Genomic DNA, 26,828 nt, shown 5'->3' with positions numbered 1-26,828 from the left:
TCCACCCCTACCTGCTGTTTTTCCATCCTTCTACTGGTGTAACTGCACTGGAATGTTCAGTCAAACCTGGGACTTCCACCCGTGAACTCGTACTAGGTCCATGTTCTCCCAGTTCCGAGATCTGACATCACATAGCAATGGGCGCCCCCCCCCCCCCCCCCCCCAATGGGTGTGGTGTTTATGCAGATCGTTTATTAAAACAAGGTATTGTGCTGACATAATTTCTCTGTAAATGTTCTGTATAATCAGCAGCTGTTCTAGTGTTAGCTAGTTTTCAGTTCAATGAGTGTAAGAATAAATTAAAACCAAATCTGAATCCAAATATACAAAGAACATCAAAGGTACAACAGCTTCTCTTGCCTTATGCGCTGTTTTTCCTCCTCTGTTTCCTTCAAATAAGCGACGAACAAACATCTTTAGTGATAGAAATGACTATAAAAGAACATAACGGCAGTTTGTTGTGACTTGCCTGGAACGTTACAAAGTTGTGAGCCGTGGTTTGAAGTTGTGACTTACGGGCTCCAAAAACGGCCTTGAACGCAGCATTCTACTCCTTACATTCTCAGAATAGGCTTGTTACTTTTTCAAACTAAACGGATGTGACAGTACGTAAAATACGTCGCTACAGAGACAAAATCAGTGTGGAGGAGAGAAGGAGCACAGGCTGTGAACAGGGTCAGTACCAGAGTCCTGTACGGGTCCACTTTTTCCAAACTTTTCCACCGTACCCACAAAGCTGAGTACCGTGACCCGACCCACGATTAAGCACGTAGTTCTGACAAATGGGACGCACAGTGCATTTAATAACAGATGGATCCTGAATTTGGAAGTTCAATGTGTAATCTGTTATGACGTGCAGAAATAAGTTCAGCCTACTTCAAAAAACTACGGTAACTACTTGCCCTATGGACCTTGTTGAGTAGAATAAAAGTAAACCAATAGTCAGTATAACTAAATGGAGTAGTTTTTACACAGTTAAAATTAAGTTGGTTCAACTTCATTAAGCTCATAGAGTTACAAAACAAATCATGTTGTTTGTACTAAGTAATAGTGTTTGCCTAACTAGAGAAGACTTGTAGCATTTACCCAATTCTGGCCAAGTTGAAATAACTTAAAAGATTAATGGAATTGTTACATCCGTTTTCTACGTTGAGCCAGCGTATCATCTTTTTCGAGTGCACAGTAACTCACTTTTAAGGGCTGTGTTTTTGGCTAAAACACACACCATCAATTAATCTCTAATGTAGCGCTGCTCAAGGACGTCTTTGGCCGGACATAAACAGAGGCTGTGGATCAACCACAGAGCATCGTTAAATGTCCCGACAATTATTTTCATCCATGAATCGTCTTTTATTTTTTCACTTCCTTTCTCGCTACCCACCCACATTTTGCTTAATTTTATCCATGCCTGTATGAAAATTCTTATAATTTAGTTTTTTACCCGTCCCACATGTTTTTACAGGTTACCTGTCGGGTACTAGACCGAGTGCGGGACTCTGGTCAGTACCATTCACAGTGGAATTAGAAAACGGAAACTTTAATGATTTTGCCTGGTTCAATAAGAAGTGTTTCATTCATGGCAAAAAAATGTAGTTTTACTTTTTACTTTTGTACTTTATTACAGTTGAGAAGTTGTACTTGTCAACTAGGAGTTGAATCAGTATTTCTACTTTTACGAGAGTATTTTTTCACACAAGTAGCTGTACTTCTACTAAGTACAGAATGTGAGTACTTTTTACCACCTCTGTTGGTAACACATCCACTAAACCACTGAACACAAAACTCCAATGGTACTTGTCTACACATAAAACTATGACTATTGTATTGAAATATCATGTTTTAAATTGACAGACATTGTGTAAATGATGGCATAATTCAAACAGGATAAAAAAAAAGTAATCATTTTTTCACTCTTGCAACTGAACAAAACAAACACGGAGCACACTGGAAGGTCTGGGACTTTCTCTAAGCCTGAAATCCGTGCTCTATGTTCCAGAATTCAAGTACATATTGAAATTGTACTCATGCACTTGTCCTATATATTTACTGTTTAAACAGGCTGGCGCTCCTACGGGCATTAAAAATACACACTCCACTCATGATAAAAATAATCCTGATTATTCACTGACAGCAAATCAACTAAATTCTTTTTCATGCTTAAATGTGACAGAGAAATGTGCACAGGAAATGTGGCGAGACACAATGCACAACTCTACATGAAACATACTGAAGCATTACTGTCCAGTTATTTACGAAGAAAGAATCTGCCATCGCATTTTCATTTCAAGATGTAAATTATGTTTTAAAATGCAGCAAAAATGTAAGCATGGAAAGAGAACACAGGAAAAAGACGCATGTTCTCCTGACAGATGGGATATTTTAGACAAGTGTCGTAGTACGCCATCTTTTACAGTCCACGTGTATGTTATGTGTCAACGCCTAATCAAAATAATAGAGCAGATCTGAACATAATTTAGAAAAGGAGTGAGAAATGTGCAACACTAGGGTCAATGAAACCAATTATTGCCCTTTGAGTATTCCATACATGTGCCCCTTTTTAGCAAATCCGAATGTTTGAGTTGGACTTGGGTTTTTGTCGGCTGTCACGGCCAACTTCTTTTATCAGACAGTGACAATAAGGGAGGCGTTCTAGATGATGAGGACGTATGTGTGTGGAACTACAGCTCCTTCCAGTTGATGTTTCCTGACTCTGCTCAGTTTCTTTTCATGGGCTTTGAGTCTTTTTTTGAAAACTCTTGATATGGGGTGGGGTGCTGCTCATACCCAGGATTGCAGATGAGTGGAAAGGAGGCCAGACATACATGCATGTTAGGTTAGCTTCCATCCACTCGCTGGCATCCATGTGGGGGGGTTCAACACCAAACCAACGAGGGGGCGACCTGACTCCCTCCCGACCAGGACATGCACTGCTTTTTTTCCAGTTAATATCCAACCACAAAACGCTACTTTGGTTCTTTAGAAGGATTAATACTGGTTACATCAAATTTTCTTTTAAGATTCATTAAGAAAAAAAACAAAAAAACAAAAGAAGGAAGTCCAAACAAAAAAAAGCATACAGGTCATGCAGCACAAGATGGCAGACACAATGCTCGAGTGAGGAAGAGGCAGACAAATACTGATAAAGACAAGACGACAAGGCACGATGACAGGCAGAGATTGGACCAATCAGACGACACAGGGATTGGATGGAGGCGGGTCTACCGATCTGTCCAGTCGATCGATGGCGACGGTTTCGAAGCACGTCGCCTCAGGGGTACTCTTCTAGTACCTCATTGAAATGGTCGACAGAGAGGGAGAAGAGGCGACAGTAGGTGTCTGCGCGAACACTAGCCGTTCGCCTGCCCTTGGTGAGCAGGCAGATCTCTGAGAGAGAGAGAGAGAGAGAGAGAGAGAGAGAGAGAGAGAGAGGCTGTTAGAGGAGAGCACAACTGTTTTCAAACGGGGATCGAACAAATTTAGATAGATAGATAGATAGATAGATAGATAGATAGATAGATAGATAGATAGATAGATAGATAGATAGATAGATAGATAGATAGATAGATAGATAGATAGATAGATAGATAGATAGATAGATAGATAGATAGATAGAGACTTTATTAATCCCGAGGGAAATTCATTATTCCTCAGTTTTACATTCAGCCCAAGAAGATAAAAAACAAACAGACCAGAACACAACAGTGGGTCAGTACCAGGTTGACATTAAGGTCAGTATATGTACTCTAAAAGGACACTTGCTAAAGAACTAAATCACAGGTGTCCAACATGCGTCCGGGGGCCAAAACCGGCCCCCCCAAAGAGTCCAATCTGGCCCCTGGGATGAATTGCAAAGTGCAAGTTAGGGCATCAAACTCAAAATAATATCATAATAACCTATAAGTAATGACAACCCCATTTTTTTCTCTTTGATTTAGAGCAAAAACATTAAATTATGAAAATATTTACATTAACAACTATCCTTTACATTAAAATGTGAATAACCTTGAACAAATATGAACAACCTGAAATGTCTAAAGAAATTAAGCCAATATTAACAATATTCTGCCTGTTATTAAATGTTTTGTGTCTTTGCAGATCTGATCTGTAATGCATATGTATAAATGATAAGTCAAGGCAAATATTGATAAGACTGTACTTAATATTTCTTAACAATTTCTTTTTTTTTCAGGTATTCACATCCTTTAGTTTGGATAGTTTGTAAATGCAAATATGGCATAACTGAATGCTATTTTTTGCACTAAAACCATTTGCAGTTGTCATCATTTATTGGCTTGTCATGTTAGTATTTGACTGGTCCGGCCCACTGCAGATTAAATTGGGCTGAATGTGGAACCTGAAAGAAAATGAGTTTTGACAGCCCTGACTAACGAACTACCTCTAAAGAGCTTCCCTGTACAACACTGTAAATAAAGACTTCTGGTTGTATTTATACATTTACAGATTTACATGTACAATTTACTCATGATTGGCTAAACTGGACATCTATCCCAGAAGATGTGACACCCTGACAGGACAACACCTGGTTTTTTCTTCTCCTGAAAATACACATATATCTCCACATCTGTGTGTTTCATTATCAACATGTGTAAATACACCCTCCAGGAAAAAGTGCACAAATGTCTATGAAAATGATGGATGTAATTATGTCAGCAGGTGTATGTGGATCTATGGCACAGGTGTCAAACATGTGGCCCGGGGGCCAAATCTGTCCTGCCAAAGGGTCCGATCCGGCCCGCGGGATGAATTAGTGAAATACAAAAATTACACTGAAGATGTTAACAATCAATGGTGTCAAAATCCTTTTAATTCAGGTTCCACATACAGACACATACAGTCCAATTAGAGTTCAAGTGGGTCAGAACCACTTGTGACTTTTTTCACATTAAACCAAGTAGAACATTTGGAGTCACCATTATTTATTTGTGACTATCTAATTATTTGACTTGACGTCACATTGAGTTATATGTGGTCCCTGAACACTTTTGACTGTTAACATTTTCCATGTAATTTTTGCATTTCTGAAATTCCTCCTGCGGGGCGGACTGGACCATGTGGTGGGCCCGTTTGGTCCCACGGGCCTTATGTTGGACACCCCTGCTCTTGTCAGTCTATTGTTGCTGTGTTATTGTCTGTCTGTGTTTTTGGTAAATTAAGACAACAAACAAAAGGCCGAGCAGACGGACTTGAAGGACAAGGGTTTAAGAGATGACAGCACCCATTACCATTTAGATGAAAGTTAAGTGCGAAGGTGCAGCAGCAGAAGCTAATGTGCAAGTAAATAAAAGGAAAAGCCATCAGCAGCTCTGTCACTTGAATTACTGCGAGATAATTCATCATCCCGCACACAGCTAATGGTCCCATTATACCATACAATAATCAGCTTTACACAAAACCTGGTCATGCATCACCGCATCACCGCATCAGTTCTCAAATGTAACGTATAACTTCACAGGGGTATTGTTTCATAGCCCATTGTGATCCTTTTCAGTCACCTGACATGAAGATGTAAAGAGAACACACAGCATTTAGTTACAACAGGAACATCCAACCCTGTCGTCCCCTTCAAATGGTGCGTGGAACCGTAGGCCTCTGGTTTCTGTTCCATGTGTTCAGACCACTTACATTACATTTACCTTTAAAAGTACCATCAGTCATTAGGAGCATTAGCTGCAGCCACACACATACTGTCCCTCGAACCTCTATGTCTTAGATTTTCCAAAATATCAGTCATCACAGACAACAATTTTTAGCAAAAATAAAAATGTTAGTAGAACAAACTCCAGCAGAGAACTCATGAGAGTGTTGTTTAAGAAATGATATCTTAAGTCACAGCTTTAGCGATTTCTTACACTGGAAAAAATCTAAATCTCAATACGTGTATTTTTCTCATTTCTAGTCAAAATAATAATAATAGTAGAAAAGCACTCGGAGAGCGCAGACCTCCACCAAGGCAGATCTGCCCCCCCATCACCACCAAATTTAATCATTTGTTCCTTGTGCCAGTATCAACATTCCCTGAAAATTTCATCAAAATCAAACAACGCATAAAATACAAAGAAATAAGCAAATAGATATCAGCTAAAATGTCCTTCGGGGGTCAATGAGTGTCTATTTTTGTCCAGAACGTTGTTCCTACAGTCCTAGAAGTGTGTGTAAATAATGCTAATCCATTAGTGCACAGACTACTGGATATTCTCTGACAGTGGAAGCTCTATTTTCATAAATATTGGATTTGGAATAGCACGTGGATGTGGAAACTTTGTGCTGGTGGACGGACGTGACATACCCATGATTGCTCTGTCAGTCCCAGTACTTTATTAGGAATAAACTTCTAGACTTCCTATTGCTAATTGTGCTCTTCTTCATAAATGTTGGTATTGTGGATCTAAAACAATCCCAGCTGACACAAAAACACTAAATGTGTCAGTGGACGGATGTGACATGGTTGTTGTGGATCCCATCATACCTGATGCTCTGCAGCCATGTCAGCGTTTTACACTAATGATCCCTGTGCAAAAACTAGGAGCACTATTATTTATGGATCGTTTAGCATCAGACTAAAGAGGAAAGAACAATCTAGAATTGTTCTTTGTGTCTAAAAATGCTTCTTATTGTAAAAGTGTGATGTAAACAGTGATGTGTGCCATTCTTCATGTATGTTATGGGGAACAGAAGCAGGATGGATCAGCACCATACTCCAGATTGAACCTGTACAAATAAAACATGTGATATGGAGGAGAGAATCTGGGAAGAAAACTGGGGAATCCAAAAGAAGAGAAGATTTGTTTTTCAGCTCAGTTCAGTTCAAATAGAACTTGTCCATTTGTGACATGAAAATATAGCATTAATTGTGCTGAAATGGTTCATTTTGGAGCTGAAAACATAGTTCATATGAGCATCAACATGTTGAACAGAACTGAAATCCTGTCCATTTGAACAACTGTCATTTACCAACACAAAGTTCCTTTGGATTCACTGAGACTGATTTAATATGAACACAGACACAGAAGAGCTGTGAGCACATGTGAGCCGATAAAAGAATAATTATGATACACAGAAATGAAGATGTAAAATGGAGAGTCAGACTTATGTTGGGTAGGCTGCTGTGAAAAGGTGAGTTTTGAGTCTGGATTTGAATGTGGGGACAGAACCCCAGTTCTGGATGTGTGACCAGCATGAACAGTCCAGGCTGACTTGAAGTGCATGTGTTTGAAAGGTGGGGGGTGTCCAGAGAGAACCCAGGACAGAGCCAGGTCGAAGTGCATCCATTCACACCTGGATTTTACCACAGGTCTGCAAATGCATCTCAGGTAATCACTTACGATGGGAACTCACTTCCTTGCTCATAATGCGAATAAACAACTCTCAAGAATAACGTACTGGATTTGTAATGTTCCTTTGCAAATGGACTGAACTGTAAGTCCAACATAAGTGGACAGAACGTTCTCTCACCTGTTACTACATGAAGTGTGTGAATCAATCAATGCACTTAACAGTCAATCTGAGAACGGACCATTCCTTGTCTTGTATTGATTTTCTTCATGACACTTGCTTTAGTGATGTGCTTCACATCTGTTTATGGATTTCTACCAGTTTATATAAACCTCACCTTAATTCCTTAAGGAGTGGGGACAAAGATCAGGTAATATTGTTCTGGTATGTTCCAGTAGCACTGGCCTGTTTACGTGTACGCCAATACTCTGATCATTTTTCAGTTTCTGGAGGTGTCAGATTATTCCAGTGATCATGTGAGCAGGATAATCTGATCTGCTTTATCAGATAACAGCAGTAATCGGATTATGACAAATCGAATGAACACACCTGGACTTCTCCCCAATACTCCCATGTCTTCCTGCATGCATATACAGGTTAATCACTATGTGCGTACGTACTCCGAAAGAAATCCAATAATGAACTGGAGCGTCCAAACCAGGGTTGTTTGATTATCGCATTTCTTAAGTGCATGTAAATGCGTTAGATCTGATTATTACAATTATACGATTACTCCCAGTTATCGGACTTTTATGGCCACGTGAAAAGAAATGATGAATTTTTGTGGGTTTATTAGAATTATCAGATGTCTTTAAAACTCTTTGAAATGATGCTAACCCACTACAGAGACGTGTTCAATCAATCTCAGTATACATTTTAGTTTTAGTTTAGTTCAGACTCAAACATAATACAAACAGGAAAAAAACAAAACAAAACAATACAAAAAAACAAGAAGAATAGAAAATGGAACAACTGTTGTGCCTGAGAGGGAGCAGGAAGAAGCCAGTGCTCCTCCAGTCCTCAGTCTGTTAGTGCCTAATCACATGTTATACAACCTCAGATTATGATTATCCATAAACACACCCCTACAAACCTGTACACCCACACACATACAGTCACAGACACATATACACACACCAAATTATATCTACATTACATCTATTACTATATTACTATATAGGACAATATAGAATATTATATGTATTTATATTATATATGTATATGTGAGGTTTTTTTGTGTTTTGTTTTTTGTTTTGTTTTTAGTTTTAATTAATATCTGGTATTAATATCTGGTAGGATAAGTTGTAAATGGGTATTATCATATTAGTGTATATAGGAAAAAGGATGTGTGATATTGTTATACTATTATTATTATTATTATTATTATATTATTATTATTACTACCATAATTTCCGGTCTATGAGCCGCTACTTTTTCCACACATTGTGAACCCGCGGCTCCAAAATGATGTGGCTAATTTATGTTTTCTGTGCTAACGATCAATCTGGCTGACGAAGAAGGAACTAGAGCACGTAAGCTTGGCATCAATGAAGCGATGGTGACGTTGGAGACGGGGTGGGTGTGGCTTATAGTCAGGTGTGGCCAATAGTCTGGAAAGTACGGTACATCTGTACACCAACCACATCCGCACACCTATGTATACACACACACACACACACACACACACACACACACACACACACACACACACACCACCACATAACAACCTGACAATCCAAGGAATGATCCCACCCTTCTTTGAGCCACATATTGTGAAAAACCATTTCTTTGTACATCATTTTAAATTTGTGAATGTTTGGACACCGCCTGAGGTCTACCCCCAACCCATTCCACAGCTTGACCCCACACCCTGACACACACAAACTGTTCCTGGCTGTCCAAACTGCCTGGACTTCAACCTTTATGAACTATTTGGGTCCAAATACACAAACTAGAAAAGTACCTGGAAAGCACAGACCTCCACCAAGGCAGATCAGTACCCCCTCCAATCACCACTAAAATGTAATCATTCATTCCTTGTGCCAGTATCAACATTTCCTGAAAATTTCATGAAAGTCTGTCCATAACTTTTTGAGTTTTCTTGCACACAGACAAACCCCGATGAAAACAGAACCTCTGCTGTTACACTTGGTGGAGGTAATAAATGAACCAAAGACTAATAAAAGTGGGTTTAGCAAAATATGAGCCTTTAAAGTGTAAAAATTGTGTTGTTTGTCCAAACAATGCAGTCTTTGTAACACCTTGACCTCATGACCTGTTTGTTCTGTAAAAAAAATTTCATAAATAGAGTAAAAATAAATAAATAAATAAATAATCTCTGAGTGTGGTTCTCGTTATAGTGTCTGACTTTATTAAATTCAGTCTTAACTCGTAGTGTGATTTTTAGTTTTTTGGTCTATACCATGAACTGGTGGAGCGCAGAGTGTTTAGGATGTGAAATATGCACACGCTGTGGGTGGGAATGAGGCGTCAACAGCAGCTCTGTTAACACCAGAGGACGCAGAAAGAGACCAACACAGGATTTGGAAAATACAAGGACACAAAGGTTGAAAAACAGCAGCAGACTATGACACACACAGTCAGCGGTGGGTCTGGGTTATTAAAAAACACACCATGGACCTCCAACTAGGGCTGTTAGAGAATACTGGTTCTGCAATATACTGCGATATTTCATTTCACAATACTGTATCCATATTCAAAAGTACCGTATCGATATTTGTAGGTATTTATTCAAATGCAGATATGGCGGAGGTTCATTTTTTTTTTCTTTTTTGTTTCTGTCTTATTTATTATTATTCAACCCTGTTTTATTAAATAATGGTTCTTTGAATCCTCCTAAAAGCACTTTTTCTGTCTGAGAGGCAGAGGGGAGTTCCTTAGTAAACTAAGAGAATTAGAAACATTTGGTGATAGAACATCAGATCCTGTTCTGATCAAATCCAAATGTGTTTAGTATTTGTGCAGATTTCTGGTGTAATTCAATTCTTCCAGGAAATAATCATTTAAAACAACAAACAAACCAAAAATTGCTTTTTAACAGTATCGTGACATATCGTCATGATCCTAGTATTGTGATTTGTATGTATCATCAGATTCTTGTCGATCCACAGCCCTGCCTCTCACCAGCCTGTGAGTGGACTCCAGGCTTTGACAAAGAGCCACTGTTCACCAGGCCGTTCCAGTGACCGCGTGGTGGAACTTCAAACTGCTTGTTCTTCCTCAAACATGACTCGCTGCCTCCGGCTCCGAATGTGGATGTTGGTTATAGTTGACACTTGTTAAGATGTTAAAATGAGGTTCTACTCTCGGAAGCATCAGGGGCTTCTTTGTTCTTAATAGACAAAGCTGCAAGTCGACCTGACACATGTAGTCCCGTCACATTATTCTTCAGAACCACGTTAACCTACTGTGATGTATGTCCTACTTGGCGTTGTCTATATTGTGTTTAATTTTAAAGGAAAAGCAGAGCCTGATGCCAGCTGCAGCCGCGGATACAGAAAACACACCCTGTGACATGACCCTGGGAAAGACAAGAACTTTGTATTTTTAGAAGTCTAAATATGTTTCATTCTTATCCAACATTAACCCTTTGTCGGGCAAGTGACTATTTTTGGTAATTTCCTCAAACATTAAATATGGGGCCAATCCCGTGCTTCAGTGAGGTCCAGAAGCATGCTGATTTTTAAAACATTACACAGCGACTCAGAGAGATTTTATAGACATTTCGAAGATGTAAATAGTGAATATGAGTGATGTTTGTCAGTTTACGACCTTATAACAGTTGTTTTATTGCATATGTTTACTTTTTAGCAAGTGCTGCTCAAATGTTTTATGGCAAGAGGAGAGGAACTGTTGTCATAGCAACCAATGAGGAGGTAGATGATGATGTCCAATAACACACGAAGGTTGAATTTTGAATTTCATAGTATTTCAATCAGTGTCACCTACAGTAGATCTGAATGTTTTATATATATATATATATATATATATATATATATATATATTCTATATAACTGATCTCTTGTCCTTTTCCAGGAAGTCTTCCGCTTTCATTGGAACAGTTTCAGAGGCTCGCTGGCTGCTGATCCCAGATCTGCATTAGTATCAGGCGTAGAATAATGACTGAGGGAATAAGACGAGATTCCAATGAGACAGCATTTTTCTCTGTCTTGTTCATCACTGTCAATAAGAACACTAATAGCATCGTCAGTGCTAACTCATCCTGTCAGGGTGTACTATTTGCTGATGCCTGTTTGAGAACATCCAAACACCACACTGATGTTGACCTGGCATGAAGCTGAAACACCTGGACTGAAACACTGCTCCACTGGACAGAAACCTCTGCATGAGCTCTGCATATGCACATGGAGGAAACACAGCTGAAACACCTGGACTGAAACACTGCTCCACTGGACAGAAACCTCTGCATGAGCTCTGCATATGCACATGGAGGAAACACAGCTGAAACACCTGGACTGAAACACTGCTCCACTGGACAGAAACCTCTGCATGAGCTCTGCATATGCACATGGAGGAAACACAGCTGAAACACCTGGACTGAAACACTGCTCCACTGGACAGAAACCTCTGCATGAGCTCTGCATATGCACATGGAGGAAACACAGCTGAAACACCTGGACTGAAACACTGCTCCACTGGACAGAAACCTCTGCATGAGCTCTGCATATGCACATGGAGGAAACACAGCTGAAACACCTGGACTGAAACACTGGTCCACTGGACAGAAACCTCTGCATGAGCTCTGCATATGCACATGGAGGAAACACAGCTGAAACACCTGGACTGAAACACTGCTCCACTGGACAGAAACCTCTGCATGAGCTCTGCATATGCACATGGAGGAAACACAGCTGCAGAGACCTGCTGTGGGTCATACATTTGGGAAGAGTGGTAATGGTTGGATGGCGTTTCCAAAAAGGACTCCTGGGGCCTTTTCACACCACAGAGTCTGAACCAAGAAGGCACAGATCTCCACCAAGACAGATCAGCCCCCCCCCACCCCATCACCACCAAAATGTAATCCTTTGTTCCTTGTGCCAGTATCAATATTTCCTGAAAATTTCATCCAAATCTGTCCATAACTTTTTGAGTTCTCTTGCACACAGACAGACAAACAACAAACAGACAATCCTGATGAAACGAACCTCTGTGTAAAAAGTTTCATCAGGTGGAATGTAAGATTTCTGCCGTTCAGATTCAAAGACACCCATGGTTTATGCATTAGCACAGTCCACTTAACTATAAGCCATCAGATTCTTAACATTACTTCAGGCTCTTTCATTAGGATGAAATGACACATTACAAATACGTCACTCATCATGACATGAAAATGCTTCGAGTGACTGTTTTCACAAATTCCACATGCACAGCTTTTATTATGAAAGGTAATAACAGAAGTGACGGGTTTGGATTAGGAGATGCCTAGCAGCAGAATGACATACTCTTCCTTTTGTTAAATTCATCTGCATGAATTGACTTATCACCAAATCAGCTAATCCTTTCTGCTAAATAAAGAGTATAATAGATGCAGGGAAATAAAGGCACAGGCATCATGCAGGAGATAAAGCCACCGACTGCAGAAAGCAGGCGTCTGAACCAAGTCTGCCACTAAAAGCTGACCTCCAGAGACTGACTTTAAAAGCAGATGTGTGGAAGTCAGATAGTGCTTTGCAGGGATTTTTGGATTATCTTTTTAAGGCTTTGTCTCAAATATACAACAGTTTACACCAAAACGATGGTGCCAAGGCAGAACTGTCATCATTTGTTTTCGCTGTTTGGTGTTTTTTTTCTAATTGTTTGCACTAGTCGATCATGAAGAAGAGCAGGTTCAGGAGATGTAAATATCTGAGCAGTGAGCAGAAAGAGGACCAGTGTCAAACAATCACCCAAGGGAACAGGAGAAAAGCATGTAGAAGTGAGCATTATAGAAACATTTACAGCAAGCTAAGGGAAGGATCATCTTAACTTAGTGTACAATCCTGCAAAAATAAGAACCTTTAATTATTATTATTAACTTAAAAACCATATACTAAGACTAGACAGACTCAGACAGAGATCACACCAAGACCAAATACACTATAAGAGCATTAGTTATTTAGAAACTGCATAGATTACAAGGTGATAAAACTACTTAATATTCTGGGCATAACACTGAAATGGCAATCTTTAAGGAAATTAAAGTGTGTATTAAAGTGTGTATTTACAGTTTGTGAGCCACATCAGGGATTGGCAGAATGTTATGCTTGAAAGGAAATGTTTGAAAGATTTGTGTGGTTTTTGTTTTTTTTAATGAAAGTCATGATATCAACAACAAAAAATCAGACAGTGCAGTACTTTATTTATATCCCTGTAGTTCAGGTTTTGATTGGTCTTTAAATAATAATAAATTAGACTAACACCTTTCAAAAGTGATGGTATGATCGGTCCTCAGACCTAGACCTGTCATCAGTAGTTTTACTGGAGCACAGAATGGACTTTCCCTTCTTCTTTTTTCTATCTTACAACAGTATTCTGGTCTGGTTACCGCGTCCACTATGTCTGAGTGTGGACCAGATTTAATATCCCCTTAAAGCACAGGTGTCAAACATGGAGCCCGGGGGCCAAAACCGGCCCACCAAAGGTTTCAATCCGACCCCTCAGATGAATCTGTGAAATGCAAAATTATAATGAACATATTAACAATCCAGGATGTGAAAATCATTTCAGGTCGATTCAATCTGAAGTGGATCAGAGCAGTAAAAAACAATCAAACAACCTATAAATAATGAAAAACGCAAATTTTGTCTTTTTTTAACTAAAAAAAAAAAAAAAAGTAAATACACAAAAATGTTTATATTTACAGACTATCCTTTCACAAAAAATGTGAATAACCTGAACACATGAACAATATGAAATTTCTTAAGAGACTATGTAGAATTGTACCAATATTCTGCCGTTATTAAATGTTTGTGTATTTGTAGATCCACTGTGATCTGTAAGCTGTGATGCACATATAAAATGATAAACTGAGGTGTAATATTGTTAAAATTGCACTGATTTTTCGGCAGAATTTTCAGGTTGTTCATATTTGTTCATTTTATGCTCAAGTACAGTTTGTAGATGTAAACATTTTCATTACGGAATTTTACTTTAATCACTCAAAAACATAGAGAAAACTTTGGTGTTGACATTATTTATAAGTTCTTATCCTATTATTTCTATTATTTTATTGGTCCAGCCCACTTTAGATCATATTAGGCTGAATGTGGCCCCTGACCTAAAATGAGTTTGACGCCCCTGCCTTAACCTAAAAGCCTAGAACACACCAAACCAACACTAACCACATCCTTTTGCAGTTTTTTAAACCACCAGAGGTGCAGTCGGTTGGGAATTCTCAACTTCGGTCCTGGATGTCACTAAATATCACCCACTAGATTGGATTGAACTATTCTGTTAATCTTTTAATTAAAAGATATTTATTCCTAACATCTAAATCAGGGCTGTCAAACATGCGTCCCGGGGGCCAAATGCGTCCCACCAAAGGGTCCAGTTCAGCCCCTGGGATGTTTTTGCCAAGTGCAAAAATTCCACAGTCTTGAATTGAATTCAGCAAAAAAAAAAAAAAAAAAAAAAAAAAAAAAAAAAGAAAAAGCTTGAATTAAGGAAAAATCTTGAATTAAGCCAAAAAAAAAAAAAAAAAAAAAAAATCTTCAATTAAGCCAAAAAAAATTCTCAAATTTAGCAAAAAAAATCTTGAATAAAGCCAAAAAAATCTTCAATTAAGTAAAAAAAAGGAAATCTTGAATTAAGCCCAAAAAAAAAAAAAATCTCAGTTACGTAAAAAATCTTGAATTAAGCCAAAAAAAATCTAGAATCAACAACTTAATTTTTTTTCTTTGTTTTAGTGCAAAAATCCCATTAAACGTGAACTCTTTCCATTTCCAAACTCTCCCTGTACCAATAAAATGTGACTAACCTGAACAAATGTGTCCAACCTGAATGTCTGTATTAAATTCAGTCCAGTTTGAACTCTTTTCTTCCTGTTCTCAGTGTTTAGTGTCTTTGGAGATCTGATCCAGAATGCACATGGACTAATGAGAAGTGGAGGAAGAAGACTGGGAAAACTCTTATTTTTCTGAAGAAATGTCAGTTTTTTCAGGTTATTCACATCTTTTTTTGTTTGGATAGTTTATAAAAGTAAGTATTTTCATAATTTAATGGGTTTTTTTTGCACTAAAACAAAGACAAAAGTTGTCAGTTGTCATTATTTATAGGATATCTTATCTTACTATCTTCAATTAAGTAAAAAAAAAAATCTTGAATTAAGCCACACACGCAAAAAAAAATCTCAAATATAGCAAAAATCTTGAATTAAGCAAAAAAAAAAAAAATCTTCAATTAAGTTAAAAAAAAAAAATCTTCAATTAAGTTAAAAAAATCTTGAATTGAGCCCCAAAAAATCTCAAATTTAGCAAAAAAAAAAAATCTTGAATTGAGCAAAAAATCTTGAATTAGGCCAAAAAAAAAAATCTTCAATTAAGTTAAAAAAAAAAAAAATCTTCAATTAAGTTAAAAAAATCTTGAATTGAGCCCCAAAAAATCTCAAATTTAGCAAAAAAAAAAAATCTTGAATTAGGCCAAAAAAAAAAAAAATCTTCAATTAAGCAAAAAAAATGTCAAATTTAGCCAAAAACCTTGAATTAAAAACTTCAGATTTTTTTCTTTGTTTTAGTACAAAAAATCACATTAAATTCTGAAAATCTTTCCATTTCCAAACTCTCCTGTACCAATAAAATGTGACTAACCTGAACAAATGTGTCCAACCTGAAATGTCTGTATTAAATTCAGTCCAGTTTGAACTCTTTTCTTCCTGTTCCTCAGTGTTTATGTCTTTGGAGATCTGATCCAGAATGCACATGGACTAATGAGTGGAGGAAGAAGACTGAGAAAATACACTAAATTTTCTTACATTTTTACATTGAAATTTCATTTTTCAGGTTTTTCTTTCTTTTTTTTTTTTTTTTGATAGTTTAAAAAGTAAGTATTTTCATAATTTAATGTTTTTTTTTGTTTTTTTTTACACTAAAACAAAGACAAAAATTTGGAGTTGTCATTATTTCTAGGTTCTTCTGTTCTTATTTTTCAGGTGGTGGTCCACTGCAGATCAAATTTAGCTGAAAATGGCCCCTGAACTAAAAAGAGTTGGACAGCCCTGGTCTAGATCCTAAAGTCTTCTCCATCCTGTGGTGCTGGTGCCAGCCTCCTGCCGTCACCTTCTGCCCAGTTGGTATTTTTTTGACTCATTTGTGCGACATCAGTAGATGAGGCCTGATGGGAGCGCTGGTTGTGGTGGCACACCTCACTCTTCCCTCTGTCCTCCTATCGTTCACACTGCCTTACGACCAGGCCACAACCACAGCCACAACTGGAAAGCAGTGAGGCGGACCGAGGCAGAAAACAGAGGACAGATAGAGCGAGACACCGAAAAAAAAAAAACGATCCCCGCTCCAGGAAACTATTAGCATAGTAATGAACAGGACATCTATGAGGACAGTAGGTCACAAAGCACCTCCAACCATGGTCAGCGCTACACCTGCATGCTAAAAAGGCTTTAGAATAATCACTCCTGGGCCTCCGTGAGGGGGATTACATATTGGTACATCCCAGCTCTGTAGTGAAGTCACTCTGAGGCCAAGGGAGCAGCACAGTATAATGCTAGGACAATGACAGACAGCAAAAGCAAAAATCCCTGTTGGCTTCGAACGCCTCGCTCATGCGGGACTCCCTTTCCCCGGTTCCTCTGCCTCTGAGGGGAGTGTGAATGAGACCGGTTGCCATGGGACTGTGTGACACATGAAGCGGTGGCAGATTATCGGCAATGCTCCCGAGGTCAACGGTGATGTTTTGTGACAAGGCAACCGACACGTGTCAAAGCGCATCATGCAAAGTGTGAACAGAACGGCGCTGCTTTATTGGGCCCCACAGGGTCTGTAATGCGGAAACACACCTTGAATTACATGTTTACAGGCGTGGATCCTCCAAGCGACGGTGCTAATTTGACCCTCAGGAAAGGCTGTCAGTGGAGCTGTGGTGATTTCCAGCCAAAGAAGTGGAAAAGCAAAGCCAAAGAATGCTCGTGAATTATTGGTGCTTGGTAGCGAAGGAAATTTAGTGACCGACAGGATCAATAAGCATCAATCTAGAACACTACTTCATTTACGGGCACTTTCACACATTCTTAATTTGATGTGGAAATCCGATTTTGCAGTTTGATCCAAATTAACACGTGTGAAACCGGGCCAAAGAGCTGGTCTGTCGTCTGATCAAAAGGTCTGTTTGCAGCGTGACAGGAAGTGATGTCACAGCTAGCATACAGCAGTAAACGAAAGAGGAAAAATGAAAGTACAGACAGAAGACTGAGCTGAATTCACAGCATTTTAACCCTTTTCAACACTGCCAGTATAACAGACTGCTATAGTTTGTTTGCCAATTCCTTTGCACCTTTTGTTTTCAGGAAGAACTTAATGTTCAATATCTGGCCATTAATTAGCATTATTATAAATAATAAATGCTAAAAAAAAAGTTACTGAAGCTTAAACAAGATGATTTACCATAAAACTATTATAAGACAAAAAAAAATAAAAAAAAAAATAAAAACTTAATGTGTTTTAGTAAAAAAGAAAAAAAAACCAAAACGACTAAGTATTTATTTATTTATTTATTATCAGAAACAACATATGAACTATACCAGTGCTGTCAAACTCATGTTAGTTCAGTTCCACATTCAGCTAAATCTGATCTGCAGTGGACCCAACCAGTCAAATAAGAACAGAATTATATAGAAATAATGTCAACTTCAAATATTTCTGTTTTAGAGTGAAAAAAGTAAATTACATTATGAAAAGGTTTCCATCTACAAACTATCCTTTCAAAAGATGTGAATAACATGAACAAACTGAAAAAATCAGTATAATTTGAACACTATTCTGCCTCAGTTTCTCATTTCCACATGTTCATTAGAACTGACAGATCACAGTGGATCTACAAACACACAAAACATTTAATAACAGACAGAATATTGGTAAAATTGTACTGACGCTCTTAGGACATTCCAGGTTGTTCATATTTGTTCAGTTTATTCAGATTTGTTGCAAAATTATGCTTTGTTTTAGTGTAAATACATGAAAATATTTCCATTTACAAAGAGAAACATTTGCAGTTGTCATTATTTCTCTGTTATTCTGATCGTATTTGACTGAATCCTATCCACTGCAGACTGAACTGGTCTGAATGTGGAACCTGAACTAAAAGGATTGTTCATATCTTCAGTGTAATTTTTGCATTTTTGCACAAATTCATCCCAGGGCCGGACTGGACCCTTTGGTGGCTGGATTTGGCCCCTGGGCCACATGTTTGACACCTTGCACTACCTGTCCAGTGTGGACTCTAACCAGGATTGCAGATGCACCCCCTCAGGCCATCTGTGTTTCAAGTGCAGAGTGCTGCAGACTCAGCAGCACCATGAAAAGGTGGATGACAACAGGCTTGGAGTTCGGAGAAGTAGGAAACAAAAAGCCTAATTTCTCTTTTGATTTCCTGGGTTGTTTACTTGGCCTCTGAGACCCCCGGCAGACACACCAAAGTGAAGGTATTCTTAGACTCCTCAGCCTCTCCCCGTCGTGGGGATGAACTCATGTGATAAACATGCAAGAACTTCTAAAATTGGAAACGTTGCATTCCGATAGACACAACAGTATCCGCTGGCAGAGTTTGACAGGGTAAACCAAGTGAATCGAATTACATTTGACATTTAAAACATGTATGCAGTGTTGGGAGTAACATGTTACAAAAGTAATGCATTACAGTAACAGAGTACTTTTTGTGTAACGCAGTAGTGTAAGGCATTACTAATCAATTTTCGTTTTCAGTCATATCACTCGGTACCTGTTCAATAGCGCTTGGTTACACACACTTTTTCGCCCATAATTTAATGCTCCAATGAAAAAAACAAAACAAAAATATATAAAAACAGCAAGACCATGAGGCCTTTCAGCAGGGCTCTCACACTCCTGTTCTTTCAGGTTCCAACGGTCAGCACCAATTTGATCTCCAGTGGGCCGGACCAGTCAAATAAGAACATGATAAGCTATAAATACTGACTTTGTTTTAGTGCAAAAAAAACCAAAACAAAACATTAATCATGAAAATAGTTACTTTTAAAACTTTCCACATCTGAAAAAACTGAAATTTCTTCATAAATCAGTGTAATTTTCTCAGTCTTCTTCCTCCACTTCTCATTAGTCCATGTGCATTCTGGATCAGATCTCCAAAGACACTAAACACTGAGGAACAGGAAGAAAAGAGTTCAAACTGGACTGAATTTAATACAGACATTTCAGGTTGGACACATTTGTTCAGGTTAGTCACATTTTATGGAACAGGAGAGTTTGGAAATATTTTCATAATTAATGTTATTTTTTTGCACTAAACAAAGACAAACATTTGCAGTTTCATTATTACAGACATAATGTCATATTTTTTCCATCAAACCCAGTAGTAAATCTGCAGTGGTTCTTCTGTGGGGTTCTTCTGCTGTTCTTATTGGACTGGAGATCAGATTGGTCTGGATGTGGAACCCACACTAACATGAGTTCCACAGCCTGGACTGAGGAATTTAGACACTTTGGAAATTCATCCCAGGGGTGGGACTGGAACCTTTGGGGGGGGGGGGGGGCATTTGGGCCCCAGGACGCATGTTTGACAGCCCTGCACTTAGGAATCCAAACTGCGTCTGTACAGTTGTATTTCCTGTTGGTGTTCATCCAGTGGGTGCAGACGCAGAAGACAGTCCACTGTCCACATGGACGTGTGTTCAGTACTAACACTAACCCTGCTGTACTGAAGACAGTTAGCATGTTAGCATGACCCCTGTGATCAGCAAAGACAAGGGAAGCTAACGTTTCTAGGACTAGTTACAATAGTTTACCGACTGTGGATTTATCTACTGGTGTCCTCAGTGCTGCCCCCTGTCTGAACAGACTATCTATCTATCTATCTATCTATCTATCTATCTATCTATCTATCTACTATCTATCTATCTATCTATCTATCTATCTATCTATCTATCTATCGATCTATCTCTCTATCTATCATCTATCATCCCATCCATCCATCCATCCACCTCCATCCATCCATCCATCCATCATTAACTAATACACAGGAATCATGTAACACATTACAGTTTGGAGACAGTAATATTGTAAAGTAAGGAATTATTTTCAAATAACAGTAACAAGTAATCTGTAATGGATTACAGTTTGGAAGTAACTTGCACAACACTGCATGTATGACATGTGTAGAGTTTCGGGGAAAGAACTGGACCTGACGGATCAGAAAGAACGATAGAGAAGTGAAGGAGGAACTGTTTTCGACTGTACAGAAGGAACGTGGACGTGCTGCTGTCAGAGCCATGTGTGTGTATGCAGCAGGAACGTATGGAGGGGAGAAGAGCTCATGCATGCGTATATGTATGAGGGAGGGGGTGGGGAGGGGAGGAGGAGGAGGAGAGGGAGGGAGGAGGGGGAGGGAGCTGTGTGTCCTAAGGGATGCCTGATCCAAGCCTTGGCCTACTCCGACGACCAGATGAGAGCTTACGTAACTGCAGAAGCTGACTAATGTCCAACACTGGTAATGAAATCTACATCAACAATAAGTGAACTTCAAACAGCATCAAACGCAAAACCTCAGGCAAGAATCATGTCTTTACTGTAGAACAGCACGGACGCAGGAATGTGTGGTGGACTGGGATATAGTTCTGCAGAACCATCACAATGAATATTCACCAGGCTTAAGTGTGTTTATTAACCCTTTATTGGCCAAGTGATTATTTTTGGTCCTTTTCGCACACATTACAAAACAGTAATGTTACAATAAGGACAGTGAGGTCACAATCTCAGGTCCAATGTGGTCTCCGGGTCTGTCAGGTCCAATGTGGTCTCCAGGGTCAGGTCCAATGTGGTCTCCAGGGTCTGTCAGGTCCAATGTGGTCTCCAGGGTCTGTCAGGTCCAATGTGGTCTCCAGGCAGTCAGGTCCAATGTGGTCTCCAGGTCAGTCAGGTCCAATGTGGTCTCCAGGGTCTGTCAGGTCCAATGTGGTCTCCAGGGTCTGTCAGGTCCAATGTGGTCTCCAGGGTCAGTCAGGTCCAATGTGGTCTCCAGGGTCTGTCAGGTCCACCTCTAATGGAACTAATGTCAGGGATGATGTTCAAAGGGTCATGTGGATGGGACAGGGGTCTGGACCAGCACACATGGAGGTCTAATGTTCTAAAACACATGTTCCTTTCACCACACATGTGTTTTTCTTGTATTTTTGTATATATATCTTGATGATATTTTTTGCCACTTATGGAAAGGGACCAAATCAGTAATTTCATTGACCTTGATTTTCTTCATAACAATAAAATATTTTGAAAAATTTCACAAAAGGAATAAAGTCTTGTTCTGTCCTCCAGTAACACACTAAGATTCAAAGTTGAATTTCCCAATATTCTATGAGTGAACTATAAAGGGTGAATAAAGATCAAGTATCACGTCCTTACCTCCAAAATAGACCCTCAGTCAGTTTCATCTCCTTGTTGACTTTGTGATGACACTTGCGACTCCGTGTTGAATGAAGTACATCTTCTTCCCGACCGTGCCATTCCCTGATGATGTAGTCATTGGGTTGAAACACCTCGAACTTCAACTTGCTCAGCATTCCTGTCACAAAGTTGGGGTCAGCGTTGGCGAACAGCGGCATGGTGGCCACCAGCTTACGGCAGTTGAAGTTGACAATTTCCTGGTGGAAAAAGAGTGAAACATTAGCTCTGACCAGGTTATTATCGTTACGAAAACTAATGAAGGAAAACTACGATTGAAAAAACATTTTCGTTAACTGAAATAAATAAAAACTATAATGACAAGAAAAAAACGCTAACGACCTACTACGACTAAACTCTATTGCGTGTTTACAAACTAACTACAAGTGTTCAGAACTCAGAGCTCCTCTTCACCCTGAACGCTGTGCATGTGTGGATCCACTCTTTCTGTTTAAATCCAACAGTTTCCAGGTTGTTCCATACACAGAAACAGTTTGAATCTGGTCCCAGTCATGTGTCTGTCCAATTAGATTCAATTCACATCAATATTAGGTTGATTCTGATTTAAATGGTGGGAATGGGATTTTCAGTGTTCAGGTAAATGTCCACAGATCCCATTCCCACAGTGGATGTGGACAATTTAGTTCCACTCAAGAGACTGTTCTAAGCTACAGGTGGATCCAACTAAGGAGAATCAGAGTCGTTTGGAATTTTGGATGATGATTTTGGAAAAGTCTCAGTGATGACAGATGGAAAACTGTAGATGTTGTGACCTTGCTGTGACCTTGAACTTTGTCCTACTGGGACCAAAATGGACTGGGTTGGTCCCAGGGCCTAGCCTATCTGTGGGGAAGATCTGGGAAAGATGGGTGGAAGAGTTTTACACTGAAGATGAGAACAACAAACAACACACAAAGCAATGATCAGAATACCTCCTGGGAGAGGATAAAACAAAAATTTTTGATAAATCCCCATTTTCATCTTTGTCATGTCATTGATACAAATTGATTTTTCGCTCTAGCTTTTAGCTAGCGGCACGTATGCCACTTTTTGCTCCGTCACTTGTGTTCACTTTGGTTTCCAGTCGTCTTCTGGTCCCCACTCTACTACCTGGAAACATGGAGACTAAAGCAGCAGAGTCCTGTCTGGGATTGATTTGAATAGGAGCACAGAGAAGAAGAGAAAGAGACCACTGAACTACAACTGAACTACAACTGAACTACAACTGAACTACAACTAAAACTGAACTACAACTGAACTACAACTGAACTACAACTGAACTACAACTAAAACTGAACTACAACTGAACTACAACTGAACTACAACTGAACTACAACTGAACTACAACTAAAACTAAACTACAACTAAACTACACTGAACTACAACTGAACTACAGCTAAACTACAACTGAACTACAACTGAACTACAACTGAACTACAACTGAACTACAACTAAACTACAACTGAACTACAACTAAACTACAACTGAACTACAACTAAACTACAACTGAACTAAAACTGAACTACAACTGAACTACAACTAAACTACAACTAAGCATTTAGAAAAAAAAATGAAAACAAATAAAAAGTATCAAAGCTGCTCTAAAAACGAATTCAATCAAACTGAATTAGAAAAAAAAAAAGTCCAAACTAAATAACTAAAGAATGAAAAACCCAAACTATTCGAACCTTGGCTCTGATAATTAAACCGACACCATAACCAGTTTCATTTGGGCCCGTGTTGCTACCACCTTAGCTTTTCCACCTAAACATGAAAAATGAGCATGAGTTGATGCAACAGCACAAATCCTGCATCTGTGCTGTTTTTTTTTTTTTATCTGGAGGCATAAATGAATTGGATGCATATTGCTGCTTTATCCCTAATACTTGCAAAGCACTCCCCATCACTCCTGAGAAGAACCTTTTTGGCACGCTTGTCACATCCTGATGAGTTTGCCCTGTGGAGCCGGCGCCGGGCCATCTCTCTGGTCTCATCCTCCCCTCAGACCCAGCAGGAGATATAGCTTGTTTTCTGTTTACCCACACATCTCTCTGCTGCAGATGGAAAGCCGGTCATTTGGCATCTGCGTGGTATGGTTTGCCCCCCGTACGGGATAACTCTCCTCCAGTGACAACAGACATTAACAGAAGATAACAACTCTGGGACGCTCGCTAGCTATATACGCTACGTAAAGAGATGTTCGCTCAGCCTCAATGCTCGTGTCAGCTAATGCCACAGGGTTCTAACCTCAATCTGCACTGCAACCTCATGAAAAACAGGAAGCCCTTTTCATGGCCCGTCAGGAAACAATGTTGGGGAAACAATCTTTATTCACAGAGTTCCTACAGTTTCCACAAGTTAAATTTAAGACGTTTTAAGACTACTTAGAACAAATTAAGGCCTATTTCACAGCCATACCGGCAAAATTTGTGACGTGTAGAATTTAGGAAATGTATTTATTTACTCCAATCCTCCATTCCCAGTGTCTGATCATTTCTCACTGGGGCAGCAAAGTTAGCGATAATTGGTTCCTATTTCAATATAAATTGTTGGAGTTGGAACATTGGAACTGCTATATGCTGTATCACAAAACTTTGCTCTGTAAAACTAATATTTTTACACTAAAAAAATAAAATTACAAGTACGAAAAACACACAAATAATAGATAAATAAATTCTGTTTTTATAGATATTACAGTTTAAAATCCGCTCAATTTCATATTCAAGTAATTGTGAAAAGAATGTATAGTGCACTGTCCTTGAATCATCAACATCATGACATTATTTTTGTGCGATCCCAACAATGAAACTCCCATCTGCCTCTCAGACAGTAAAACATGCTTTTAGGATGATTGAATAACCATCAGTTTAAAAAACTACATCATGACCTGCAATATCACACTACTACTTTTTGAGTACCCAAACAATAGAGTAAACACCCATGTGAGTATGAGAACCACAGTATTGAATAAAAGAGTGTTAAATAATAATAAATAAAATAGAAACAAAAACAAAAATGAACCTCCGCCATATCTGCATTTGAATAAATACCTAAAAATATTCATTCAGTACTTTTTAATATCAATACATAGGTGAAATGAAATATCACAATTTGTGGAACCAATTTTTCTTACAGCCCTATCATTGACAAATCAGAAACTCCCTTCGCCTCCTCACAGCCACACAGGCCTGCAGCACACTGGAGTTACAGCTGTAATACTCAGCTGTCGAACGACCCAAAAAACACCATTAGCCACGTCACAGTGACAAATCAGCAGAGTAAGCTGTAATTTATGTGTTTGTAAGTAAAGTTGCTTTCAGCTTAATGTGTTTCAAATGTAAGTTGGCAGACACAATTTTATTGAGAAAGGTGGATTTGGCACTTGGATAAAGGAGAGCATTAGTCTTCAGCTGAGAGAGAAGGAGGAGAGAGAGAGAGAGGAGAGAGAGAGAAAGAGAGAGAAAGAGGAGAGAGGAGAGGAGAGAGAGAGAGAGAAAGAGAAAAGAGAGAGAGAGAGAGAGAGAGAAAGAGAGAGAAGAGGAGAGAGAGAGAGAGAGAAGAGAGAGAGAGAGAGAAGAGAGGAGAGAGAGGAGAGAGAGCGCGAGAAAGAGAAAGAGAGAGAGAAGAGAGAGAGAGAAGAGAGAAAAGAGAGAGAGAGAGAGAGAGAGAGAGAGAGAGAGAAATAGAAGAGGAGAGAGAGAAAGAGAGAGGAGAGAGGAGAGAGAGAGGTGGAGGACGTGAGAGTGAGCCAAAGCTTCAGGACGGTCTGGCAGACAAAAAATCCAGGGACGGAGGGAAGTGAATGCATGTCGGTGAAAGGGAACAGTCATACAGCTGTGGATGGGAATTCCAGAGCACCCTACCAGTGTGATGCTGTTCCTCCCAGTAGGTACTGAACCCACACAGACCCAGGGTTAGTTTTATGGCAGTTCAAATGCACTTTTTACCTCCGCCAAGTGTAACTGTCTGTCTGTGTGCAAGGTAACTCCAAAAGTTAGGGACGGATTTTCAGGAAATATTGATACTGGCACAAGGAACAAATGATTAAATTTTGGTGGTGATGGGGGGGGCTTATCTGCCATGGCAGAGGTCTGCGCTCTCTGAGTGCTTTTCTAGTCCCTCTAGCTAACCTGTCTTAAGCCATTTATCACCATTTCTTCCAATATTCTACTCTGTATTTTGCTTTTTCCCAGTGAAAATCTGGTATTTACCAATATTTAATTCACTGATCATGTAGATGTTCATTAAAGCTCAGATTAAAGATGAGGTCATGTAATTAAGTCAGAAATGGACAAAACTGAAGAAAATCGGACTTTTCCAGCAAAGATATCAATAACTGATCATAAAAACAAGTGTCTCCATCCAGTGTCATTTATCAAACTCTGTGGGTTTTACTGGTGAATCACTGTTGGGGAAGACGACATTAAAACTGCACTTTATGTATTCATCATATTTTAAACTGTTTTAATAGTACTTTTTTGTGTTATACGGGTATTCTAATTGTATTTTCCTTGTGCTGTTTTATTCGTTTATCGCAGTGTAAAGTTGCTACTTTACAGTGTTACATGTACTCCATGTGTCTCCCCCTCCCTCCCCCAGTCTCTCTCTATCACTCTCTCTTTTCTCCTCCTTCACTCTCTCTCTTTAACCCCAGCTGGTCCTGTCCCTCGTCCATCCTCCTCAGTCTGGTTCTGCTCCAGGTTTCTGCTGTTAAAGGTACTTTTTCCTTCCACTGTCAGCAGTCACTAGTGTTTGCTCCTGGAGGATTCCGTTGGTTTCTGTAAATTTGATTTGATTTGGTAAAGCACTTTGTGACTGTCTGTGAAAAGTGCTCTATGAAGAACATTTACTTACTGACTAAAATGAACAAGAAATTGA

The 26,828-nt window shown here is 39.1% G+C and overlaps 1 protein-coding gene across 1 annotated transcript in view; it reads right to left on the bottom strand.

Annotated features, from left to right (window-relative positions):
- LOC115429222 (potassium/sodium hyperpolarization-activated cyclic nucleotide-gated channel 1-like) overlaps positions 1–26,828 on the bottom strand; it is a 368,916-nt gene that overhangs the window by 11,661 nt on the left and 330,427 nt on the right. Inside the window, 6 exon segments of the mRNA XM_030148500.1 lie at positions 3,223–3,271; positions 3,273–3,384; positions 12,343–12,357; positions 21,925–21,951; positions 21,954–22,011; positions 22,013–22,150. Coding sequence (XP_030004360.1) covers positions 3,223–3,271; positions 3,273–3,384; positions 12,343–12,357; positions 21,925–21,951; positions 21,954–22,011; positions 22,013–22,150 — 399 coding nt within the window.

The sequence above is a fragment of the Sphaeramia orbicularis genome, chromosome 12 (assembly GCF_902148855.1).
Source record: "Sphaeramia orbicularis chromosome 12, fSphaOr1.1, whole genome shotgun sequence".
NCBI lineage: Eukaryota > Metazoa > Chordata > Actinopteri > Kurtiformes > Apogonidae > Sphaeramia > Sphaeramia orbicularis.
This window is presented reverse-complemented; position numbering and strand designations above follow the sequence as displayed.